The following is a 23713-nucleotide window of genomic DNA, read 5'->3' as shown; positions in this document are numbered from 1 at the left end:
CTCAAATTATAATAAATATTTCTCTCATCAATACTAACTTTATTAGTCAATTTACTTGTATTAAAAATACTATTAAATAATTTGCAGAAAAATAAAATATTTTATTTAATTTATATAAAATTTTATCGTTTTTAATTTTAAAAATATTAGAATGTAAGATTTTTTTATTAAATAAAAAAATATTTGAGTGCTTATTATCGAGTAAATCATTTTATTTTTTTAGAGAGGAATAAAACACTTGAACCGCCTTACTCGAAGGACCGACAATGCATTTTGCCAAATTACTCAATTTAATTATTCAGTAAACTTTTCACTATTATTAATACAAATTATAATTGTATAAAATAATTAATTAAAGATTGTATAAGAAAACAAAATTAAAATTATATTAAAAATTATAAATAAAATCCATTTTAATTTTTGAGATAAAGAAAATATAAAATTTTAATTTTTAAACAAATACTCTAAAATCAATTGTCAGGAAAACTCATTAATTTTTACGAACCTATCAAACTATCCAAATCCAATTTGCAAGTGGATTTTACGCAAAAACTTATTTGAGTCATGCTAATAGTAGGAGTATGATGTAAGTTAAGGTTATAAGTGTCATTCACCGAACGTTCTATATAATAATTGACTCGAAATCCATAAGCTGCAAGAAAAACAACACAACATACCATCTCACTCGCCGCCACGTGTACATTCATCCACGTGGCTTCTCATCACTGGTTAAAACTTCTCTCTTTTCGGTCACTCCCACGTAAACATTACTTCTCCAAAAAAAAAAAAAAAGGTAAACACTCGATTTTCATCTATCATCATTAAACCCATATCACAACTCGCCGGAGAAACAACGAAATCACGTTCACTTCTCCCTCCACCTTAATTTCCCCCGCAACACATTTTCATTTCCCTTCATTTTCTCATCAACCAAACACAAAAGTCCTCTAACAGAATGGCGCAGCTCCTCGCGAAGCTGGCGCTAATCGTGACGACTTTCACGTTCCTCTTCTCTCCGTCGCACTCCGCGGTTTTCAGCGTAGATCTAGGCTCCGAATCGCTCAAAGTAGCGGTTGTAAACCTAAAACCCGGTCAAAGTCCGATCTCAATCGCGATCAACGAAATGTCGAAGCGTAAATCGCCGGTGTTAGTTTCATTCCACGACGGCAACCGTCTCCTCGGCGAGGAAGCGGCAGGTTTAGTCGCCCGGTATCCTCAAAAAGTTTATTCGCAAATGAGAGACCTAATAGGTAAACCCTACGCTTCTGCTAAGAACTTTTTAGATTCATTGTACTTACCTTTCGAAGCGAAGGAAGATTCTTCGAGAGGCACTGTTAGTTTCGTAGTAGACAAAAACGGAACAGAGTATTCGCCTGAGGAATTGGTAGCTATGGCTTTGAGTTACGCGGCAAATTTGGCTGAGTTTCATTCGAAGATTCCGATCAAAGACGCTGTGATTGCTGTTCCACCTTATTTTGGACAAGCTGAACGGAGAGGGTTGCTTCAGGCTGCGGAGTTAGCGGGAATTAATGTTCTTTCGTTGATTAACGAGTACTCTGGCGCAGCGTTGCAGTATGGGATTGATAAGGATTTCTCAAATGAGTCAAGGCATGTTATTTTCTATGACATGGGTTCTAGTAGTACCTATGCCGCACTTGTTTATTTCTCATCTTATAAAAGTAAAGAGTATGGGAAGACAGTGTCGGTGAACCAGTTTCAGGTATGATATATATTTTGGAAATAATCTGTTTGTTTTAGGTAGGTATTCATGAATTTGTTTCCAGTTGGAGTTTTATTTTTGGTCTACTTTTAAACTTGTTTAGCCGTAAGGAGCCAATTAAGCATGCACAAGTGTGTTAGAATGAAAGTTGAATAGTTTTAATTTATGATGTTAATGAAGGATGAATTTAATTTGTATATTAGAATAGTTTTAATTTTTTTAAAAAGGTTTTACACATTCATCCAATGGTATCTCACAATTATGCCACTTTGTTATACATTCGATGCTAAAATGTCTCCATAATTATTTATGTTATGGAATATGAATGGATATAAGTGTAAAACTTTTTTACACTGGTGGTACATAGCCTTGCTATATGTGTGTACTCGGAGCTAAATTTTTACTGCATATCTTATTCCTTTTAATTTGTTCACTTACTTACTTCGTAATCCATGTAGGTCAAGGATGTACGTTGGAACCCTGAGTTGGGTGGTCAGCATATGGAAATGCGATTGGTAGAATATTTTGCTAACGAATTCAATGCACAACTTGGTGGTGGATTAGATGTGAGAAAATTTCCCAAGGCTATGGCTAAGTTAAAGAAACAGGTTAAACGAACAAAAGAAATTCTTAGCGCTAACACTGCAGCTCCCATTTCAGTTGAGTCGTTTCATGGTGAAGTGGATTTCAGGTAGGTAGTTAGTTCAAAGCTTCTCATTTTCTCTTTTAGTATTCCTGATTTGAAATGATTTGCGTGTATTAATTTCTATCGATGTGACCTAAAGTTGGTGGTTTGTACTTTGTAGATCATAGTGTTTGACCTTGTCATAAAGTCTAGTGAATTATGCTGTTTCATCTGTTGACATATTCTTTTAAACAACAACAAGAATAATAACCAAACAATCCAAGGGTTATCCCAAAGCATTATGAAGATAATATGGAGAATGTTTAATCTAAAAGAGTCTTTTGGAAAATCAAATTCAATAGAGCATTTTTCTATTTGGTGTGTGGCACTGCATTTCTATTTTTGGCACATGCTACTCCATGGAGTGCTGAATGTGATTATAATTATTCTATGCTGCGGGTTTTGTCAAGGTTATGAGGGCCTTTAATTTCTGTGTTTGTAATAGGAGTAGACAACATTATGATTTATGAAGGGTTGTCTAGACATTGCTATGTACAAAAGTTTTCTGCACTGATTTCTTGCAAGTTCGATACCAGATGAAATGGATCATCTCTAGCCCGTTTTACCTTCTTCATAAATTATCAGAGTATTTTATTTTAATTTTAGCAGTCACATGTGAATGACCCACTATTGTCTAATATGAAAATAATTGACACATAATGTCACACGGCAGTGACCACTCAACAAGAGTAATTTAGTCGTAGAAACTAGAGGTGTCCATTATGAAATGATAAAGGACCAAAACCACAGGAGGAAAATTTAAGAGGGATCGAAACAATGAAATGATATATTTGTAGGGACAAAAATCATATTTAAGCCCTCTACAAAGTATCCCATGATATCATTAGTCACTAGTGTATATTTGAGAATAAGTAGAGTATGTTGGATGAGTTATTGGGAATCTGGTCCGGTATTAGCATAAACAGATGTTAATGTTTTTATTTTGTTATACATCAATATACACAAGGTAACATGATTGAAGTTTCTGTTCTCTGTTTTCTTCCTTCTGTTCCTAAAGTGTCCTATGATTTTGACACTTCCGAAACTGACTAATTTTATCAAGATTTCCCTTTTTAGTGAGGAAAATGGAAGAAGTATGATAAAGGACTTATAAATTTACAGAAAGGAATCTATTTTAACATTATTTGATGGCTAGGCTGGTATTTTCTCAAATCTATTGTTATCAATCTATAGGAAGTTTCTGTTTCAAATGTAATGCCAATACAAAAGGGAAGTTGGGAAATACATTTGAAGAATTAAATTTCCTTATATGTTAAAGCTTGTGAAGTGAAATGCATGCAATAGACAAAATAAAAATACAAACAATGACAAGGAAGTTACTTTTTTAACTATCAAGGCTTGATGTAATTATACTACGTGTAACACATAAAAGTCCTTCATTCAAGGCTTCTTTTCTTACAGGAGCACCATAACCCGTGAGAAATTTGAAGAGCTTTGTGAAGATATTTGGGAAAAATCTCTGTTACCATTGAAAGAGTTGCTTGAGCATTCAGGCCTGTCAGCAGATCAAATATATGCAGTGGAGTTGATTGGAGGTTCTACCAGAGTGCCAAAATTGCAGGTTTGATAATCTTTTTCATTTTGCTCTCATGCTTTCTGCTTTCTGCATTGTGTATTAGTGGGATTAGGTCTGCTGGAGTTTGTACAATATCGCGCTCCATGATTTATATTATTGGCTCTACAGTCGACATTTGTTTTCTATGTATTAACTATCATCTGTCACAAAGTTAAGCCAGTTTTTTGACGCTTTGGTTATTCATTATTGTCAATCTTAGTTATTCACGCCTTTTAAACATGACCCTAATACCCTATTATATGTGAAGATGTGCTCACTATTTCCATTTTTTGGTTAACTCGTTTGGCAGAAAAAAGAGGCTAGCTAACAGCTCATATATAAGTTGCATAAACTGTTTATATCAAATATAAATATGATCATCAAATTTGAATGGAAAAAATTCATGAAATAGTTGTTGACTTATATTTGATCTGTTTATTGTCAAATAAAATTGTAGCACTTTGTCTTTTTACTATGATTGTTCCATATTGTATTTGCACTTTTATTTTACAAATGAAGTATTTTACTTGACAGTTCTGCATTGATGTATAGAAGTTTACTTATTGTTATTCTGTTAAATATTATTACAGGCTAAACTTCAAGAGTTCCTTGGTAGGAAAGAACTTGATAGGCATCTTGACGCTGATGAAGCAATAGTTCTTGGTGCTGCTTTGCATGCTGCAAATATAAGTGATGGAATCAAATTAAACCGTAAACTAGGAATGATCGATGGTTCCTTATATGAGTTTGTGGTTGAGTTGAATGGTCCTGATTTTTTGAAAACTGAAAGTTCAAGGCAGTTACTTGTACCACGAATGAAGAAACTCCCGAGTAAGGTAAATCAGTTGATGTTTCATGCATATTATATGAAAAGTAAAATGATCAATTATATTCTCTAATTTTACTAATCAATTGTTGTATGGTTTATTTAACAGATGTTCAGATCCATCAATCATGACAAAGATTTTGAACTTTCACTTGCTTATGAAAGTGAACATCATTTGCCACCTGGTGTTACCTCTCCCTTAATTGCTCAATACGAGATATCTGGTTTAACAGATGCAAGTGGGAAGTAAGGATAAAAACTTCCTGAGCTTATATAGATATAATTGCTGATTTAAACCCCTTAGGGAATTTTTTTCCGTGCAAAATCTTTAGGATCTCTGATTCCTTCCTATTTTTGTTTCTTTTCTGTTCTTATAGATACTCTTCTCGGAATCTTTCGTCCCCCATTAAGGCAAACGTACATTTCTCTCTTAGTAGAAGTGGAGTTCTTTCTCTGGATCGGGCAGATGCTGTTATTGAAATAACAGAGTGGGTGGAAGTTCCCAAGAAGAACTTGACTATAGAGAATTCAACCATTTCGTCAAATGTATCAGATGAATCTGGTGCTAAGAGCAATACTGAGGAAAACAATGAAAGTATGCAAAGTGATGGTGGTAATAGTAAGACATCCAACGCGAGTGCAGAGGAGCAAGCTGCCGCTGAACCTGCTACAGAGAAAAAGCTGAAAAAGCGGACCTTTAGGGTACCACTAAAGGTGAAAGCTAACTGACCAGCCTTACTTTCTACTGTAGTGATTAAAATGACTGGTGATTTTCGAGTTGAAAAAGATTGAACGAGATCTTCTTGCCTCTTCCTTTTTAATAAAACTGTTTTCTGGTGGCAGATTGTTGAGAAGATAACAGGACCAGGGTTGTCTCTATCGAAAGATTTTCTTGCCGAAGCTAAAAGAAAATTACAAGCACTAGACAAACAAGATGCAGAAAGGAAAAGAACGGCCGAGTTTAAAAATAATTTAGAAGGATATATATACACTACTAAGGAAAAGGTTGGTAGAAAACAATATACTTATGGTTTTTTTTTTTTTAATCTTGAAGGCCTTCATCTTTTTTACAATGTAAAGCATTATTTTTTAATTATCTTTCAGAGGTTTGCTTAAATATTGGCCTTTAAATAGTTAACTTTAAGTTTATACTGAATGGTTTGAACTCGTTATATCTTGATTAATTTTATTGGAAAAAATGTCATCAGAATACAATTAAGAAATGAAGAATGCGGATACATATTTTAAAACCAAAAGTACCTGAATCTCTAGGCAATCTAATCTTCATATTTAATCTTGTTCTTGCAATCTCCATAATCTGCATATGTTTGTAGTATATTTTTTTTTATTGCCATATCGTTTTCTACAGGGAGAGGGTGGCATTTGGGAATGATCCTCCATTCCTCCCACTCTTATTTTATTGTTTTTTAGGATGTTATAAATTTAACTTTTGTTTGTACTTTTGATAAAGTAGCTATTTTTTTCAACTTCTTATTGCTTTCCTTATGCTTATCAGATTGAAACTCTTGAGGAATTTGAAAAAGTTTCTACCAGTGAGGAACGCCAGTCCTTTGTTGAGAAGCTTGATGAGGTTATAACCCTTTTCATTGGGCAACCAACAACAAATGTCATTGATAAGTATTTTGACTTGGGCTTCTTGCATTCTGTCAGGTGCAAGATTGGTTATATACAGATGGTGAAGATGCCAACGCTACAGAATTTCAAGAGCGTCTAGATCAGTTAAAAGCCGTTGGAGACCCAATTTTCTTCCGGTCTGTTGTATTATCTGTTACAATATAGCTCTATCATTTTTACATATACCTTTATAATATGATTAAGTTTTTTCTGAAGGGTTTAATATCTATTTTAGGTTAAAAGAGCTTACCGCTCGACCAGAGGCAGTTGAGCATGCCCATAAATACATTGATGAGCTGAAACAGGTATGATCAACAAACTTCTGATTAGTATGCTTTGGCTATACAAAGATGTTCTTTTTGTACTTTTTATTTTAACGTTGACAAACCAAATATGTACAATGGGATATTAATTAATTTGCCATACTTGGAAGCAGTATCTTTTGATTTATACAATTTTTTACTTGAATTAGCTATTAGGTGATGTAGCATGAAGCATTTATATATAGATCTTTTTCTGACATGTGCAGATTGTGGAAGAGTGGAAAGCAAAGAAGTCTTGGCTTCCAAAAGAACGAGTAGATGAGGTATTTGACTTATCTTGATTTCAGTACTCTGGAATCTATTAAAATCATTTTGTTACCTATGGAAAAGTAATTTCTTTTTGGGGTTGCTATTTTGCAAGGTGATTAATGATGCGGAAAAGTTAAAGAAGTGGTTGGATGAGAAAGAAACTGAGCAAAAGAAGTAAGTTCCTGTCAGTAATTAGTCGTTCTTGTAGGTTTAATTTATTTTTGGGTTAAATATAATTTTCGTCCCCAAACTAAATACCCTTTATTAAAATTTAATCCCCACAAAATTTACAAGGACTACACTTAGATGAAGAATATTTTGTAAGGATTAAAAATATATTTTATTTTTTACGTTGTCATGCTCATGCACATATTTTGCCAAGAGTGAAAAGAAATATCTTCATGAGTACATGCTTGTATAAACAATTAGCTCAAATTTTGTTGTTGGTTCTCCTAGAGTTCTACTACTAATTTTGCATCCATTATTATGAAATGAAACTTCATGTGTGTTTTGATCTAAGGTAAAGAAGTTATTATCTTTAAAAGCTGTTTCCTTTCATCGTGTGTTTCCTTATCTGTATTGATTCTGTGCTTTTTAGTCTGTTATTCTTCTAAGGTTGAATGACTAGATGGTCTCTGACTTGCTTCAATTTATAGCATAAAATATGATCCATGAAAATGGTCTAGATAGTGAAATTACCTAAAATTGAGTTTATTTTGTCATATTATAGTTTCTTCTGCCAATGGTATGTGGATGTAATGCAGCGTGTTGTGCTACCAAAGAATCTTTACTATTGTCGAATCACCAAATCCAGACATTTAAAATAAAGTCTGTCTAGATTCCACTTGTTTTGAGCATTACAGATTGTTCTCGTTCTCTGCAAGCTTTCCTTGTTTGTTTTGTTATTTTCTAGACAAAAACTTTCTTAAGATTTTTGCTAGGAGGGTGAGCCTCTCCTTCATGGCTCTCTCTCTTTTCATGGACCATGTAAATGATTTCAAGATGACCGGTTCATCTGAAACTAAGCATTAGTGGCTTTAAAGTTTTTGACTATTTCCAGAAGACTAGTAATTTATTTTTCTTAGTTCAGACCACATTGTACTTTTTTTATATGCTTCCGCATATTTAAGTGTGACACTTGAGGCGGACAAAGCCAGGGCATGATTGCCGATGCACGAGGCATGCAAAAAGAGTGGCTTTTTTGGCCTACTTCTAGATAAAGGGACACATGAATGAACTAAATTGACATTGGAATTAGAAGGGTCGTGATCTTGTACAATTGGATGAGAGCTTATTAAAATTGATTAGTTCTACCTATACCAACAAGATGTATCTTCTTTATAGTAGCCCAAAATATAGGAACTCAATATTCAAGTGTGCTTGACTTAGAGCGCTTGTGGAACGAGTGACGTTGAGGGAAGTTTCCTGTAAAGCGTGAGTGAGGGCAAAAACATGCTGTAAAGACATGGTTGGTTTATGGGGATAGTTGACAATCCAGAAAACAGTTCTAGTTGTTACATCATGTGCTAGATACATTCAGGCAGGAGTCGTAGTAGTTACATCAAGTACTAGATACACTCAGGCCGGATTCGAAACTGTCAGTAACTGTAGCTGTTAGGATTAGTTTGATAATTTTTCAGAGGGGGTCAAGTGGGTATAAATAGGATGGGAAGGTAGAGTGAGAGAGGTCGTCTTTGTTTTGAAGAGGAATTGTTCCTGGGAAAGACGAGGCTCCAATGTTGTTAAGTAGAAGCCATTGCGTGATGTATTTTGTGCCAGCCACCATAAGCTATCTGTGGAGCGCCACTCTCCATGGCAGTCCCTTAGTTTATATGGCATAATATTTTTGCCATCTGCCTTTGACTACATTTCCACACCCTTGAATACTTGGTGTTCAAGGAGGTGATACATTTCCATCTCCATTGTTCATTCCTGATCCAGTTTTATCATCCGGCTTTGTAAAGCTTTCATTTTCCCCATATTGCTGACTATCGACTTGATTTGTTCATTAAGTAAATTGCACATGCACGTAATATTTTTCAATCTAATGTAATTGATTATTAATTTTTATTCTGTTTTTGTTTGAACTTTTGAAGGACTTCTGAATTCAGTAAGCCTGCCTTTACATCTGAAGAAGTATATTCAAAGGTGTTTGGTCTACAAAGCAAGGTACCATCTCTTCTGTTTTTCTTGTTCAAGACAATGTATTGGCACATGATTTACATGTCCGTGGAAGTTGTGCCATTCATGTTGAGGTTTTCAATGTATATTTACAGGTTGCCAGTATTAATAGAATCCCCAAGCCCAAGATTCAGAAGTCCACAAAGAACGAAACTGAGAGCAATGAGCAGAATACTGATAGTTCTACCTCAACTGATAGTTCCTCTCAAAGTGATCAATCAGAAAGCCAGAGTGAAGAAACGGTTGATGAGCAACCCAAAAGTCATGATGAGTTATGATTTAACTGGGAATGCATGTAGGTCCATTTTTTTTTAATCGTCTACCTACAAGTTTTAATTAGTTAAAGGTCTAGCTAGGCTGGTAATGGTAGAATGGGTAGGTGAAAAGGAGGGAATGCCAGTTTTCCGCGAGCAGGAGAATAGAGTTGAGGCAACATTTGCTTGATGAATGAATGCTAAAATTTTGAGGTTAGATGTACTACAATAGATGTTTTATAATTGATTTCCCTTTGCTATTCAAAAAGGGTAAGTTGTAATTTAAATCCATATGAAATGTGATATAGGAAGTAAAAGAAACTCAGTCTAATAGATTTGCTCAAAAAATCACCAGAAGTTTTGCTGGAAAGTAAGCTCACATAATTGATAATTATAAACGATATTTTTTTATGAACAGCAAGCAAATACACGTTTTATTCTATGGAAATTATTATTTTCTGCTAATGCTACCTAGGTGCATGATTTTTGGTGGAAATTATTTTAGCGTTTGATATACGAGATGGTATAAAATATTATATGTTGGGGTGTTTCTTGGCATTTTCTACTTGTGTGATTTTAATTTACAATTTTACATTGCTTCAATTATAATCAACCGGTTGAGGAAAATCCTAAAAACTTCAATTATAATTTCAAATACAATTTAAATGCATGCTTAAAAGTCTCGAAAATTAGGCTCACGATTGATTTATATAATCTTGAATCCTCTTTGCTATTTGAAACTGAAAACGGTTGACTTGAATAATACAATCTCCGTGTACTCGTCTGTTTAAAGCACGAAGTGATCTCATTGCTGATGAAAACTATTGATTTATGGAGCATAGGATATTAGGAAAGAAATAATTGTCTCCAATACGATATTGGCAGTTTCTTCTCCCAGTTCACTAAGATATTAATACCTATTACTACTATCATTGAGCTTGGGGGATATAAGGTGGCTTTGTGTTATGGTGGGGGAGTTATGGTGTAGAGTGATAAGGAGGTTGAAGATTCTACCCTCACTCCATAATATTAACACTAAAAAGAAACTGTGATATTGAGATGCAATTTTTAAGGAACAACAGTTGAAGATACCATTTGGAAAAAGTGGCCTATTATGAGACACATATTTACTCATGGTCTGGAATTAAGGCACTCGAATTGAAAGAAATTTGGGCTAACAACTATTGAACATGATATGTGACAATTACATTACTAGCAAAAGATAATTTAATTGGATTGAAAAGATGGTTAAAATAAATTTGTCAATAAACAATTGTATGATATGGAACAATAATATAGCAATGAACTCGAGGACAAATTTATGGACAAATAAGTATAGGGTGTTACTAAATACTCCTCATGTTCATTTTTAATCGTCATATTTTTCAGAAAATTGTCGTTTTCAAAGTCCAATAAAACATTAATTATTAATTTTTTAATAATACTCTTAATTATTTATTATAGATAAAATAAATAATAATATCAAAAGTAGTAAAATTTAAAAACTAAAAAGGAACATAAGGAGTAAAAGAAAAGAAGTTTTGCATTAAAAATAACAACTTTAAACTTCAAAAAAACTAAATACATTGCTTACAATACAATATTTTTGTATTATAGGACTATGGGCACTTGATAGCCATTGCAATCATAAGTATATCACAGTCGCAAAAGATCTTTTTGGCATTCATTTGCTCATCAAATTTCTTGAAAATATATGTTACAGAAGGGTACTAATGCAACACACTTTTAAATCTAGATTGTTATAGTTCCTCTCTTGATAAACAACTCCCACATCAACACTCAACACAACCAAGACAAAGAGGAAATAAATAAATTTTACACTCTACTTGTCATGAAATCAGACTGTACAATGAAAGTTTAAATAAATCCATCGAGTTTAGCTATGCTTAAATAATATAATCTGTACAAATGTGATAATTTGCTAAATATTATGCATTATCCGTTATAAACTCAGTTCTTCTCATGATTTCCTAATCTGTCATCTGTCTAGAAGAGCCAATACTTTTTCTTTGGTAGTCTAGAAGGAACATCTGTAAATTCATTGAAGAAAAAAAAAAGCTTATTGTTTGATAGCAAGCAAGAAGGAAAAATCCATTTGAAAATTATCAGATACATCACCTCCGCTTGTGTACAATGAGTTATAGTGCACTTCACTCCAAAAGCTTAGCCATAGCTCTAATTCAAAAAAGAGCCATAATCACATATTAATCAGTATGAAATTATTATAAAGCTGAGAGTTAGGGATAAACTAAAAACCTAAGGATGAATTTTCTTTTTCATTCTATTCTGATTGATAGTTAATAATTGAAGTAATATAAAGAACCAATTCGTCCATTATCCAGCTATTTGAAAGTTAATGATTTTGATTGAATATCTCTACATGCCTTTTGAGCGAAACACCACTATTAAATATAGATGACGCACTATCGCCATATCAAATAGTCTTTGGTTAAATGTAACTTATTATGCTAATTGGAGAATATCGAGAATGAGTTAAATATTCCAAGTTATGTGTTAGAGATAATGATTCCGAAACATTATGATACTGTTATTTCATGGCACATTTCACTCTTTTTCCCTCCATTATTTTTTACTCTATTGCCAAGATGGAAAATTTGTTGCTGACCATTTTTCCCTAATAATGAAATCAGGCAACATGACAACTAACTATCTTAGGGCTCCAACTATAGTGGTCTTCACTGTTATAGTATTCATAATTCAATACACAAACTAAATACATTGTAAACTAACTGAAGAATACAGTATACTAGTCAACAGGAGAATTTCAAGATAAAGACAAACAACACAAACCATCAACAAAGAAGCATAAACAATACTTGCCTCTTTTGGGATTTTTCTTAGTCGGAAGGATCTCAATATAGCAAGTGTCTCTGAAAGAGGTCACTAAGCAAATTTTGGCTTCAAACTGAAGAAAAACCATGTGTCAGAATACAACTTTGACAGTAAATGAACAGAGAAATATGTAAGTATGGAATATTGAAAGAATTTTTTTTGTAGAAATTAAAAATAGAAGAAAAAGTAAGCATACAAAAAAATGAGCATCGGCAGCTGCTCTCAAAAAAAAAATAAAAAACAGATGAAACTTCTTAAGATTTTAGCTAAAGTAGATTTGTAGAATTTAGATAACTCACACGGTCTGCAGCTGCTTGTAGAGTAACATGATCTCCCCACTCTCCTGATCTGTTGCCAGACAACATGCAAATACCGAATTAGTGTTATCATTAATACTATGCTCTCTAATGAAATCAAAGTAAAATTGATCACCACTGATATCTAACTTTTTCATCTTCTTTATGTAGCTTTTGTACTCCATTGGTACATAAGCTTCGTACAATGTTTTGTGATTCTTTAGCTGGGAGAAAAAATACAAGCCAAAAAAGAAATAACACATCAGAATGTGAAAATTAGGTAAAGAACAAACTTTAATCTCTCGATCAGAAAACTGAATACTTCGTAACACTGTCCAATCATCAATACACTTAAATAGCATTAAGTAAGAAAAACGGGTGAGGACCATATAGTGTTTTCAAAAGAGCCAAAGAAATTAGTGCACTAAAAAGGCTATGCCAGTAACAAACCTACCTGCTTAATCACCTGCCTCCTTACATGCTTGTGGTATTCAGGATTGTGGAATAACTGGTCTGCTAAGGCTCGGAACTGTTAAGTAAGATTTTCACAGATATTAGACCAACTATATTGAAGGAATGTATAACAAAAGTACCATGTAATGGGGAAAAGGTAAGATGGCATATAAATTTTCTTTTCAAGGAAAGGAACCTAAAAACCTGGCAATTCCCATCACCCTCCATTTGTAGTTCAGATAAGCCATATGTAACCAACCTGTAGAAAATGGCTCAGCATAATTATCATGTAAGTAAAACAGAATACATTAGGAATAAACACAAATAAGCATTCTGTTTCTCATCAATTATGCTCCATTCCATGGTTCTAAACCATCATTATTGACATATATACAACTCTCTATTGCACAAAATTCTCAATCAAGTTATAGCTTGATTTTAACTTAGGTTTCCCCTTTAAGAAATATGTACAGAAATGTAACATTCTCTCATAAATTGAAAAGTAAAAGGGGTATAATAAATAATGTTCTCAAAGAACATACTATCTATCTATCTGTCTGTCTCCCTCATCATTGCATTAATAAGATTGAGGAAAATATGCAGAGCTTACAATGTACAAACAGGGAAATATTAATATCATTTAAAATACAGAGACAAGTATGTAATAAAACATTTCATTTGTGAAGTTCTTTTTAAAAAAAAATGATAATTGTACATCAAGGTAGTGTTTGCAACCTTTCTGACAGTGTCTCATGATCTAGTGTTGCGTCATTAACGTCAGGAATCTCTCCATTAACACGGGGAGCATGCTGCCAACATACTGAATTAGTATTCTCATCTCAAATTCAGCATGTAACAAACATTATACACCACAAAAATTGAACAAAAGGCTGTGTAAAGTAGGTAGCACTTAGCATGGAAAATCTGTATTGGTAGAGTGATTACATGAAAATTTGGAAATTAGAATAAATAATCCAGATAAGTTACAAGTATTTTAATGATGTTAGTTGAGAGCACCAAATTGATAAATTTGGACAACTGTTAATTTAAAAGGCGATATTTAGTTAGTTTCTTCATGATTAAGGAAACACTAGTTAAAGGCAAAAGCAATAGCATATGATTCATACATACATATATACATATACATACCGGAATTGAATCTAAGTGGGAAAGGCGCTTCCCGAGCTGCCTGTTTCCTGCGTTGCGAGTTTCGTCTTCTGCCAACATGTTTGCAATGGTTTGGTCATCCTCTGTGTCATGAAAGCTGCTGCTCAAACTGGAGCTGGAACTCCCACTTCCATTCCTAAGGTTCTCACTCATACTTTCCTCAAATCAATCAACAACAATTAACACCTACAATTACAGACACAATAATAATCAATGAAAATAACTCTAAAAATAAGTAAATAATAGAAATTCCCTACCCCTAAAAAATTGAATAAGTTAATTTGGATTAGAGAAAAAAAAACAATATGTTGAGGGAATTCTTCATCTATTTGTTAAATTTAGATTAAAATTGTATTCTAATTTGAATTCTATTATATTTTTTCTAAACCAATATCTTAAACAAATAGAATAGAAGTCTTCATCAAATCTAATAATGTTTGATCGTTATTTGTTTATTTCCAGCAAAATTAAGGGAAATAAAATGAATAAAAGGAAGTTAAGCTAAAAAAACGGGCCATAACTAAAACCTAAAATATTAAAAAGTAAATAAAGAAAAGAGTAGCAAAATGATTATAATGAATTTTCCTAAAATAAAAATACCTTGGTTCGTTCCTCCCGTGGGTAGCAGCAGTAGTAGTAGTAGTATAAAAATGGTGAATAGAGTAGTAGTAACAAACAATTAATGAGATATGAGAAAGAAGTTAGAAGGAAGGAAAGAAAAGACTAGAAGTAAAGAAACGTAGGCGTGTGAAGGAAACAGTTCAAACAGTTGGCTGCTTCCAGAAGGAAGTTAATAAGTGATGCGTTGGAAAATAATAATAATAATAATAACACATTCAATATTGGTTTAGTTAAGAAGGAGTTGGTTCGTACCTACAAATTTGTGGCTTCAAGATGTGAGGATCCACGTGTACATAAACTCCGAAATACAATTCATCTATATTTTATTTAATAAAGAAATAATAATAATGGAAAAACAAAACACGGTTGCTTTGGGTTGAACTTGTCTACTAATTGGTGCATATTTGACCGTAGTCTGGTCCTATTTTCTCAAACAAAGCCATATATATCATCATATGCTATTTGGACATGTAATTTGGAGACAAATTCAATGTTTTTGTAGGACACCCTAATTGTTATCAGAATCTACTAGCCGCCCCTATGGTTAGTCCTAACATCTATACAATTTTTTTAAATTTCATTTTTGCTCTCTTCAATGTCACAATATTTTTTAAAAGATTTTGAATTTTTTTCTTTTGATATTGTGATGTGAGATTTCTGGAAGACAAAAAAATATCTATTTAGAACGTAATATAAATATAAAAATTAAGAATATAATTAATGTTTTAGATATTTTAAAATTCAAAAGTCTAAAACACTGCAAAAAAATATTATATAATTCACCTATAATTTCTAATGCAAATAGTCTGAAAATTGAGTTAAAGAATGACTTCTGATCTTTGTAAGATAAAAAAATTGAAATATTAAGATTCGTTGATGGACATAATAAAAGACAAGATATTATATATTTATTATATTTAAATTTAGTGTTTGATGAACCAACAAGATATGGTAAGATATTCTTAAATTATATCATATTATGTTTATGTAGTTATAATTGTTATCTTGAAGATGAGATGTGTTAGAAACCATCAAAATATGATAAGAACAAAAATTTGTTCAATTGTAAATATAATTTAAAATATATAAAATTGAAATATAATAAAATATAAATATAAATAAAAAATAATAGAATTTGATATCAAATTTAAAATAAAAATATTAGTGATTAATTCTAAAAAATATGTATGATTTACAATAAGAGTAGTTTTGTGATTTTATATAATCTAACAAATTACTATTTAAATTATAAAATTTTGATTAACAATTTATTTATTTTTTTAAATATAATTTTTTACAAGAATAGTTTTTTCATTTATATGTAACATATATCATATCTTTATTGAGCTTATCCAATAAATAAAATAGAATTATTTAATTATTCATGATTTTTTTTGAAATTGAAATTATTTATTTAGTAGTGTAAATAAAATTTTTTAGATTTAAAATTCTTTCAATAGTTATTTAATTATTTTTTATTAATTGATAATTTTAAAAAGTATTATGAAAGTTTATTTAAAAAAAAATAATATATAATTGTTTCACAATAATAATTTATTTTTGAATAATTTTATTTATTACTTAAATATAATATATATTATATCATATTATAATAAAGTATATTATAAATATATAATTTATTAAAATAACATTATACTGATGTGATCATTTATATATTAAATATAAGATATGATAATATTTAATAATTTAATGGTTAATACTCAATAATAGAAATCTGAAGAAAGAAACTAACCCGAATATACATTATTGCTGGACTTATTCTCTTTCCGGCCCACTCTAAACTTGGGCCATTAAAAAAATGTTGATCCATAAACTAGAATAGAATATGTTTTTTTTTTTAAAAGAATTTATTCTATACTCCCATTATTTGATCTATACTCCTATAATTTTTTAAAATGCTAAAATTATCTTCAATATTTTTTTTCATTACTACTTCACAAAATTCAGAGTTAATTTTTTTCTCCACCATTTTATCATTTCTGGAGCCGTAAAAAAGATTTTCAGTAGGTGCAAGTTTTTTGATAACTTCTGGAAATTTTTTTAGAAGATTTCCGATACATAGTCTATTTCCGAATTTTTTTTTTCACGTTTTCCAATAAAAAAAGGTTAATACCGGAAAACTTTAAACAAATATTTTCGATACAGAAAGGAAAAAAGTGTGTACCGGAAAACTTCATTCACAAGTTTTCCGGTACACACCTATTGTTTTTTTAATTTTTTTTAAGTTTTTTGAATTTTATTAATTTTTTTTATGTTAATAGATATGGATAAACCGCTATTATTATTGAATAAAACACGCGTCAATACTACAAATATTTTTGACACAGATCAGGTATGAATAATTATAATTAATATTGTAAAAATATATTATTATGATTAATTATAATTTATTTTATTTCAAATATTTGATACAAGGGACGCTGTTGTGAATTGGGCTAAAGAAATAGGTATTAAAAATAAAGTTATTGTTATTATCAGAAGATCAAATATAGAGACAAGAGAGAAAGGAAGGATAAATAAATTAATATTAGGTTGTGACAAATGAGGAAAATACAAGAGTGTTGCTAGTTCAACAAAAAAGTGTGATTGTCCTTTTAAGCTTAGATCAAAATCATTAAAAGATGGTTCAAGATGGATAATTAATGTAATTTGTGGAGTTCACAACCATGAATTACCTGATAATTAAAGTAATTTATGATGTTATGAGAGATATTTTTTGGACGCACCCAGATTCTGTGAAATTGTTGAATTTGTTTCTGATTGTGTTGATTATGGACAATACATACAAAACTAATAAATACATAATGCCATTACTTGAAATATTTGGGCAAAACATTTCACGTCAGCACCGGTCACTTCTATTACAAATATTTGAAAAATATTCGTAAATCCAACAAGGCTGCAAATAAAAATAAATATATTAATGATAATAAAAAAATTAATAACTAACAATAAATAATAATTAAAAAATTAAACATAAAAATAAATAAATGATATACATAAAAATTAATAAATAACATAATTAAAATTAATAATTAAAATTAAATAAATAAATGACAAGATTACATGTCATTACTCTATCTACATCAAATGGACTGTAGAACTCACCCATAATAGGCAATCCCAGAAGATTGACAACGTCATCCAAAGTAATCGTCATTTCACCAGACATGTGATATGACGACGTTTTGAAATGCCATCTTTCCACAAACACAAAAATCAGGTTATTGTTGATCATCTTCAAACTACCTCGTTGTAATGGATTCAATCCTAACAAATTCGCCTAGTTTTCTATGGGTCGTGGGAGTACACTACAAGAAAAACACCATTTTGTGGCCAACTTTATAAATATTTTGTGGCCGAATAAAGCCCTCACAAATTAGTGACCGAAAAAGCCCTCACAAATGTCAAAATTGAAATTGGTCTTTATTTGTGGCTGAAAAAGCCCTCACAAATTTTTAAATATTTAACTTGATTTTGTGGCTGCCTAAGCCCTCACAAAATCACAACATTGTGATTTTGTGAGGGCTTAGGCACCCACAAAATCCAGTTAAATATTTAAGGATTTTGTGAGGGCTTTTACAGCCCAAATAAAGACCAATTTCAATTTTGACATTTGTGAGGGCTTTTTCGGTCACTAATTTGTGAGAGTTTTATTCGGCCACAAAATATTTATAAAGTTGGCCACAAAATGATGTTTTTCTTGTAGTGTTTGTTTTTTAGTTTTAAAAAGTATGATATTAAAAATAATTTTACAAAACAACTTTTAAAAACAAGTAATCCAAATAAGTTTTTTTAGTTTTTAAATTTTAAAATATTAAAATAGAGTTTTTGGGATGTGAATCAAACAAGCCCTAAGTTTTAGGTTTTAAATTTTTTTTTTGCAGTTTTTATTTTCTCTTATATTACCAAATATACTAATAGATTGATCAATTCAAAATAATTTAATTTTAATTCCTTGAATTTTTCAAAATATTTTTGAAATTTTGTGTGGGGTAGAATAATTTTTTATTTTATTTTAAATCAAGGATAAATGTAAATTTTTAGATGATTTGTGGGATAAGAGTGTAATCGTAGAGGATGGAGTATAATTTTTCTAGAATTAACTGTCTAAAACTTAATATATAAAAATAACATCCATCATTTAGAAGAAAAAATAAAGAAGAAGTTCAAAGAGTTAAACTTGAAGTTTCAACACAAAAGATTTGATGAATTGTTTCATATTTGACATAAAATTCAGGGTACATAAATTCACTATCATTATTAGACCTAATCAAATTAATAGTTTTGTTGAATGGAGTTTTAATTTTAACGAGAACAACAAAGTCATGCATGAACACCGCAAGAAAATTACCATATATCTACTTATGTTTTTAGTGATGGTCAATTAAGACCGTAGGTATAAGTAACATACACATTTAGATTTGCAATGACCATGAGTATAGGTAATTGGATTAGTAAAAAAATTATTGCCACTTAACTCTATTTTCCATGAACGAGCCTCGTCTCGCCTCACCCACCACAAGTCTCATCATCAGTCCCACTCAATCACTCCAATCACCTTCATCCACCTTCGGCGGTCTCAGATGGGTTCCCTTTTCCCTTCTATTTATTTGTTTTGTTTATGTGATTTTTACTAATTGTATGAAAAGTGAATGTAGTTCATTCTTAAAGTTTTTGAGAGAGATGTAGGCCAAGGGAAATAAAGTTATGAAGATTTTCATTTTGTTTATTTGACTATTTGTTTGATTTTCTCTCTCTCCATGGTTTGGTGAAGCTGTTGGAAGGTGGTTCTGGTTGAAACTTTGATTATTGTGTGGGTTCTATGAGGTATTGGTTGGGTTCTACGAGGAGTAGATGGAATGTGCTTACAGTTCTAGATTATTGTTAACTCAACTTTTAGATTGTTATTTAGTTTGATGTTTATTATTTTGTTGAATATACATTATTATCTCAAACTTTCTGAACAAATATTGCTGAAGAATACTGTATTATTTTGTTTTGATGTTTGCTCTGGTTTGATTCATTTTGTACTAAATACAAATAATCTATTTTATGTTTTTTTGCTATGACTTGTAAATACTAAATGTTGACATATTTTTGCAATGTAAGATGCATCATTATAATCCAATTTGCAACTAACTTGCAATTATTATATAATTAATGTATGTTCTGGTTTGGTAGTTGGTTGGAAAAATTCTTAGACAAGAAAATAACCACTCATAGACTTGAATGGGTATTGATTCCCTCTCTTCTCATGTTAAGCACGCAACTTCAACTTCCAAGATATCCGTTGTATGGATAAAAAAGTTTCCTAAAATTTATGGATGAAAAAGTTTTGTTGATTTGTACTTTTCACATGGTGAATTGTATTAAAAAACAAAATACATTTAACTTATTTGTTGGAGTTTAGAAAAAAAAGGACAAATGAGTGGTACCTGACATGAAGAGATTTACGTTGAAACTCGTACTTGTTTCTGGCACTTTGTGGCTGCAAAAGCCCTCACAAAATTTTGTGACCAGCTTCTTTGTGGCTGCCAAAAACCCTCACAAAAGCCACATTTGTGGCTGATTATACCCCTTTGTGAGGGCAAAAGCCCTCACAAAATGCTTGTTTTCTTGTTGTGGTACCGACGGAGTAAATTGTTGCATTTTCTTTTCATGTGCAACAATTTTCAGCAATGATCGCTCCTGTATACAAAGAAAATATATGACATTAAAATTAAATATAGACAAAAAATAATAGTTAATTTAAATATTTTTAATACACTATAAATAATAATTAATTTAACATACCTCACCAAACTATAGTCTAGCTGAAACACGATGACAGTATCGTGTAAAGACAGACAAATCATAAGGTCTTCCAGAATACCGTGTGAGCTCACCAGGTCCCTGAGCATTATCATGCCCCTCCTCCATATGCTCTCCTTCATGAGCAGGTGCAACCTGCTCATGTACATCTACATGCTCATGTACCTTCTCCTCCTCATGCACTATAGGAGGTTCCTCCTGCTGATAGATAGTCACATATGGGATACATCCATGATCATGATCTCTCTCATCACCGTCTTCAGTTATCATATGTCTTCTTCACCTTGAAGCTGTAGGTCGAATCATCTCTAGAGGATTCATTGCGGATGACGTAGAAGTATCAATGTCGCGTGTAATTCGTATGATTTTGTCGTCTCTTCCTCGTGCGCCAACTGAAAAATAAAAAGAAATAAATTACAATTTGTTATAAAATTATAATTAATTAAAATAAATAATAATAATAATAATAATAATAATAATTATTATTATTATTATTATTATTATTATTATTATTATATAACTTATAGGGAACTTAAAGTTCAAGTTCTTCGGTAACTACGAGAAATGTTACACCTCAAGTTTCTCGGAAGTGGCTTCTGTATCGGAGATGTTCAAAAAAGATTTCCGGAAGAAGCCTTTGTACCGGAGAAATTCAAAAAATATTTATGGAAGAGGCTTATGTACCGGAGAGATTGAAAAAAGTTATCCGAAAGATAGCTTCTGTACCGGAAAACTTGAACAAAGTTTTCTAGAATGTATATTGTGTACCGGAAAACTTGTATTCAAGTTCTCCAGAAGTTTAGAGAAAAAAACTCACTTTTGAGTTCCAAAAACCTTGAAATGAAAAATGGTAGATTATTTGGAGTTTTAATATTTAAACGAGAACAAAAACGTCATTTCATTCTTTATGCGGGAGTGTAGGTATAATTAGTGGGGTATGTAGTAAAATTTTCTGTTTTTTCTTCCTATGAAATCTACAAGAGACAAGTTAATTCATATTATTATGATGAGAGTGATAATAGTAGAAACAATTTGATTAAAACCGAATAAAATATGATATTCCAAAATGTTACTACTTTTAAACTTCATTTTAAAATTTATATTCTCATACCTTTAGTTGTTACTTATTAGCATGAAATGGAACATAAACATTTGGAAAATTGAGGTTAAGCGAAGAGCAGAAATAAAGAGTAAGTGGGGTTTGGTTAGCGAAAGAGACAGCGACGAATCACAAAGGACACGAATCACTAGTAAGTTGTTCAACTACTCACTCGTAAACAAAACGAATACTATAAAAATGGCTAGTATCTATCTGTTTACTTGCCGCTTAAAATTTTCATCTTTGATCCTATCCTATCCAATCCAATCATTCAATCGCTGTGCCGTCCAACCTTGTTTTCTTCGCCTCCATCTCTCTCTATATAAAACTATTCTTCATTATTCTTATTTTTCAAACATGACTTCCACAGGTAAATTAATCAATTCATTCTCCGACTTCATACATATATACTAGCTTCATATTAATCTAATTTTATTTTCTATATAGTGTACCCCCCACCTTCAACTGCACCTCTTCCTCCTGCTGGTTATCCTACCAATCAAGATAATCCAAATTACCCTCAAAATGTTGCAGGGGAAACAAAATCCAAGGGTGATGGATTCTGGAAAGGATGGTAATTATAATCACTCCTCTTTATTTCTTTATCACATTAAATTTAATCTCTCTCTTACTTGATGTACAATTTAATAATTTCATGCAGTTGTGCTGCATTGTGTTGCTGCTGTGTCTTGGATGCTTGTTTCTAATCATTCAGAGATTGCATACATAGGATTTTCTGATGTCTCTTGAATACTAATAATGCTTAGTTTTTGCTTTCATTTTATTTATGTAATTAAATTTCAAAGTTCTTCAATGCACTGTGCTTTTTTTTGTGTGTCTATTCCAAGGAATTGTTGCCAATCAGTATGGCGCTTTTAATCCAAAAAGAGGATTTTTTTTTTTGTTGATAAAACATACAAGGACAATCCTGCATAAATAAACTAATGTTGATTTGTGTGCCAAAAAAAAAACAAAATAAACTAATGTTCATTTGTGCATGGCTTTTTGGAAGGTAAAGCAAAAGAAAAACAAACAGAACACCAGAATACAATATAATATAATACTGAAACAAACAAAAAATAATAATATCATACACAGACAAGATCAGTCTCATCTATGTAAAGGGGCAACAATAACACGGTACTAGTTTTTTTTTTCTACACAATTCAACAATAGTACTAGTTAAAGATACTAGTTAAGGACAATCATGAAATTAATAGTACTAGAAGATACTAGTTATATATATTACAAGTTCTATACTTGAAATTAATTTTATTTTATGAAATTAGTCTTTGAAAAAATTATATATAATAGAGTTATAGTTTCAGTATGCTTATGTAATTTTCAACAATATTTTATTTTACTTCAAGGTGTACTGCAATAATTAATGTCTAGTTTTCTTTTTGTAGATATTTTATATGGAAGGCTGTATGTATTTGATAATTATATATATATATATATATATATATAATTCTAATTCTTGTTTGGATTATTCTACTGGTAGGAGTGTTTGAATTATTTCACTTAATAATTTTTTATAAGCGTTAAATTCAAAGTATTATATTTTAAAATGTAAGTAAAATATTGACTATAAGATCCTATGATAATACAAATCTGATTTTTGTAATTTTTTATATGTATAATTGTTATGATAATATAAAAATATTGAATGATTTGATTGATGAAATTTAATATCTACAAAAAATTATTAAGTAGAATAACTTAAATAAAAGTTGTTTTTAAGTCAATAAATCTTATATATATATATATATATATAACTTATTAGAATTAAAATTTAAATTCAAGTTTTTCATAAAATTCAACTATTCCTTGTGTCGAGTTGCTAACGTCGCTTTTTGGTTTTTATCATCTTACTGTATCAATATGCTTCTTATATTTTTTAGGTTTTTATTCTTTTT

At 31.0% G+C, this 23713-nt stretch overlaps 2 protein-coding genes and 1 long non-coding RNA gene across 4 annotated transcripts; 2 read left to right on the top strand and 1 right to left on the bottom strand.

Moving 5' to 3' along the window:
• The first annotated feature begins 822 nt into the window (after positions 1-822).
• LOC101514595 (heat shock 70 kDa protein 17) lies at positions 823-9866 on the top strand. Its single transcript, XM_004502017.4, has 14 exons — positions 823-1720; positions 2179-2411; positions 3828-3987; positions 4572-4817; positions 4917-5053; positions 5185-5521; positions 5651-5812; positions 6324-6398; positions 6479-6579; positions 6678-6747; positions 6972-7028; positions 7127-7188; positions 9111-9183; positions 9291-9866. The coding sequence occupies exons 1-14, from the start codon at positions 956-958 to the stop codon at positions 9471-9473; spliced, it is 2661 nt and encodes an 886-aa protein (XP_004502074.1). The 5' UTR covers positions 823-955; the 3' UTR covers positions 9474-9866.
• A 1235-nt stretch (positions 9867-11101) lies between these two features.
• LOC101514045 (OVARIAN TUMOR DOMAIN-containing deubiquitinating enzyme 11) lies at positions 11102-14979 on the bottom strand. Of its 2 annotated transcripts, none has more exons than XM_073369257.1 (10): positions 14840-14979; positions 14222-14425; positions 13808-13881; positions 13277-13331; positions 13074-13148; positions 12756-12843; positions 12625-12671; positions 12312-12396; positions 11589-11645; positions 11102-11500 (listed from the first exon to the last, which is right to left on the bottom strand). In XM_073369257.1, exons 2-10 carry the CDS (start codon positions 14390-14392, stop codon positions 11457-11459), a joined length of 696 nt encoding a protein of 231 aa, XP_073225358.1. In that variant the 5' UTR covers positions 14393-14425; positions 14840-14979; the 3' UTR covers positions 11102-11456. The 2 variants fall into 2 exon arrangements, with proteins under 2 accessions (XP_073225358.1, XP_004502073.1); XM_004502016.4 differs by having other exon boundaries at positions 12623-12671; positions 12770-12843.
• A 7043-nt stretch (positions 14980-22022) lies between these two features.
• Positions 22023-22339, top strand: LOC101513707 (uncharacterized). Its single transcript, XR_001143992.3, has 2 exons — positions 22023-22164; positions 22242-22339. It is a non-coding gene; the product is annotated as an uncharacterized lncRNA (long non-coding RNA).
• The last annotated feature ends 1374 nt before the right edge of the window (positions 22340-23713 follow it).

Source organism: Cicer arietinum, chromosome 5 (assembly GCF_000331145.2).
Source record: "Cicer arietinum cultivar CDC Frontier isolate Library 1 chromosome 5, Cicar.CDCFrontier_v2.0, whole genome shotgun sequence".
Taxonomy (NCBI): Eukaryota; Viridiplantae; Streptophyta; class Magnoliopsida; order Fabales; family Fabaceae; genus Cicer; species Cicer arietinum.
The sequence above is the reverse complement of the archived record's forward strand: the minus strand, read 5'-3'. Positions and strand labels throughout refer to the sequence as shown.

Coding starts and splice junctions, on each gene's coding strand:
- LOC101514595 (XM_004502017.4), top strand. CDS start 956: ATGGCGCAGCTCCTCGCGAAGCTGGCGCTAATCGTGACGACTTTCACG. Junction 1,721..2,178: donor TGTCGGTGAACCAGTTTCAG/GTATGATATATA, acceptor TAATCCATGTAG/GTCAAGGATGTACGTTGGAA. Junction 6,399..6,478: donor TTGTTGAGAAGCTTGATGAG/GTTATAACCCTT, acceptor GCATTCTGTCAG/GTGCAAGATTGGTTATATAC.
- LOC101514045 (XM_073369257.1), bottom strand. CDS start 14,392: ATGAGTGAGAACCTTAGGAATGGAAGTGGGAGTTCCAGCTCCAGTTTG. Junction 13,882..14,221: donor CCCACTTAGATTCAATTCCG/GTATGTATATGT, acceptor GTATGTTGGCAG/CATGCTCCCCGTGTTAATGG. Junction 12,844..13,073: donor GGAGGCAGGTGATTAAGCAG/GTAGGTTTGTTA, acceptor TTTTTCTCCCAG/CTAAAGAATCACAAAACATT.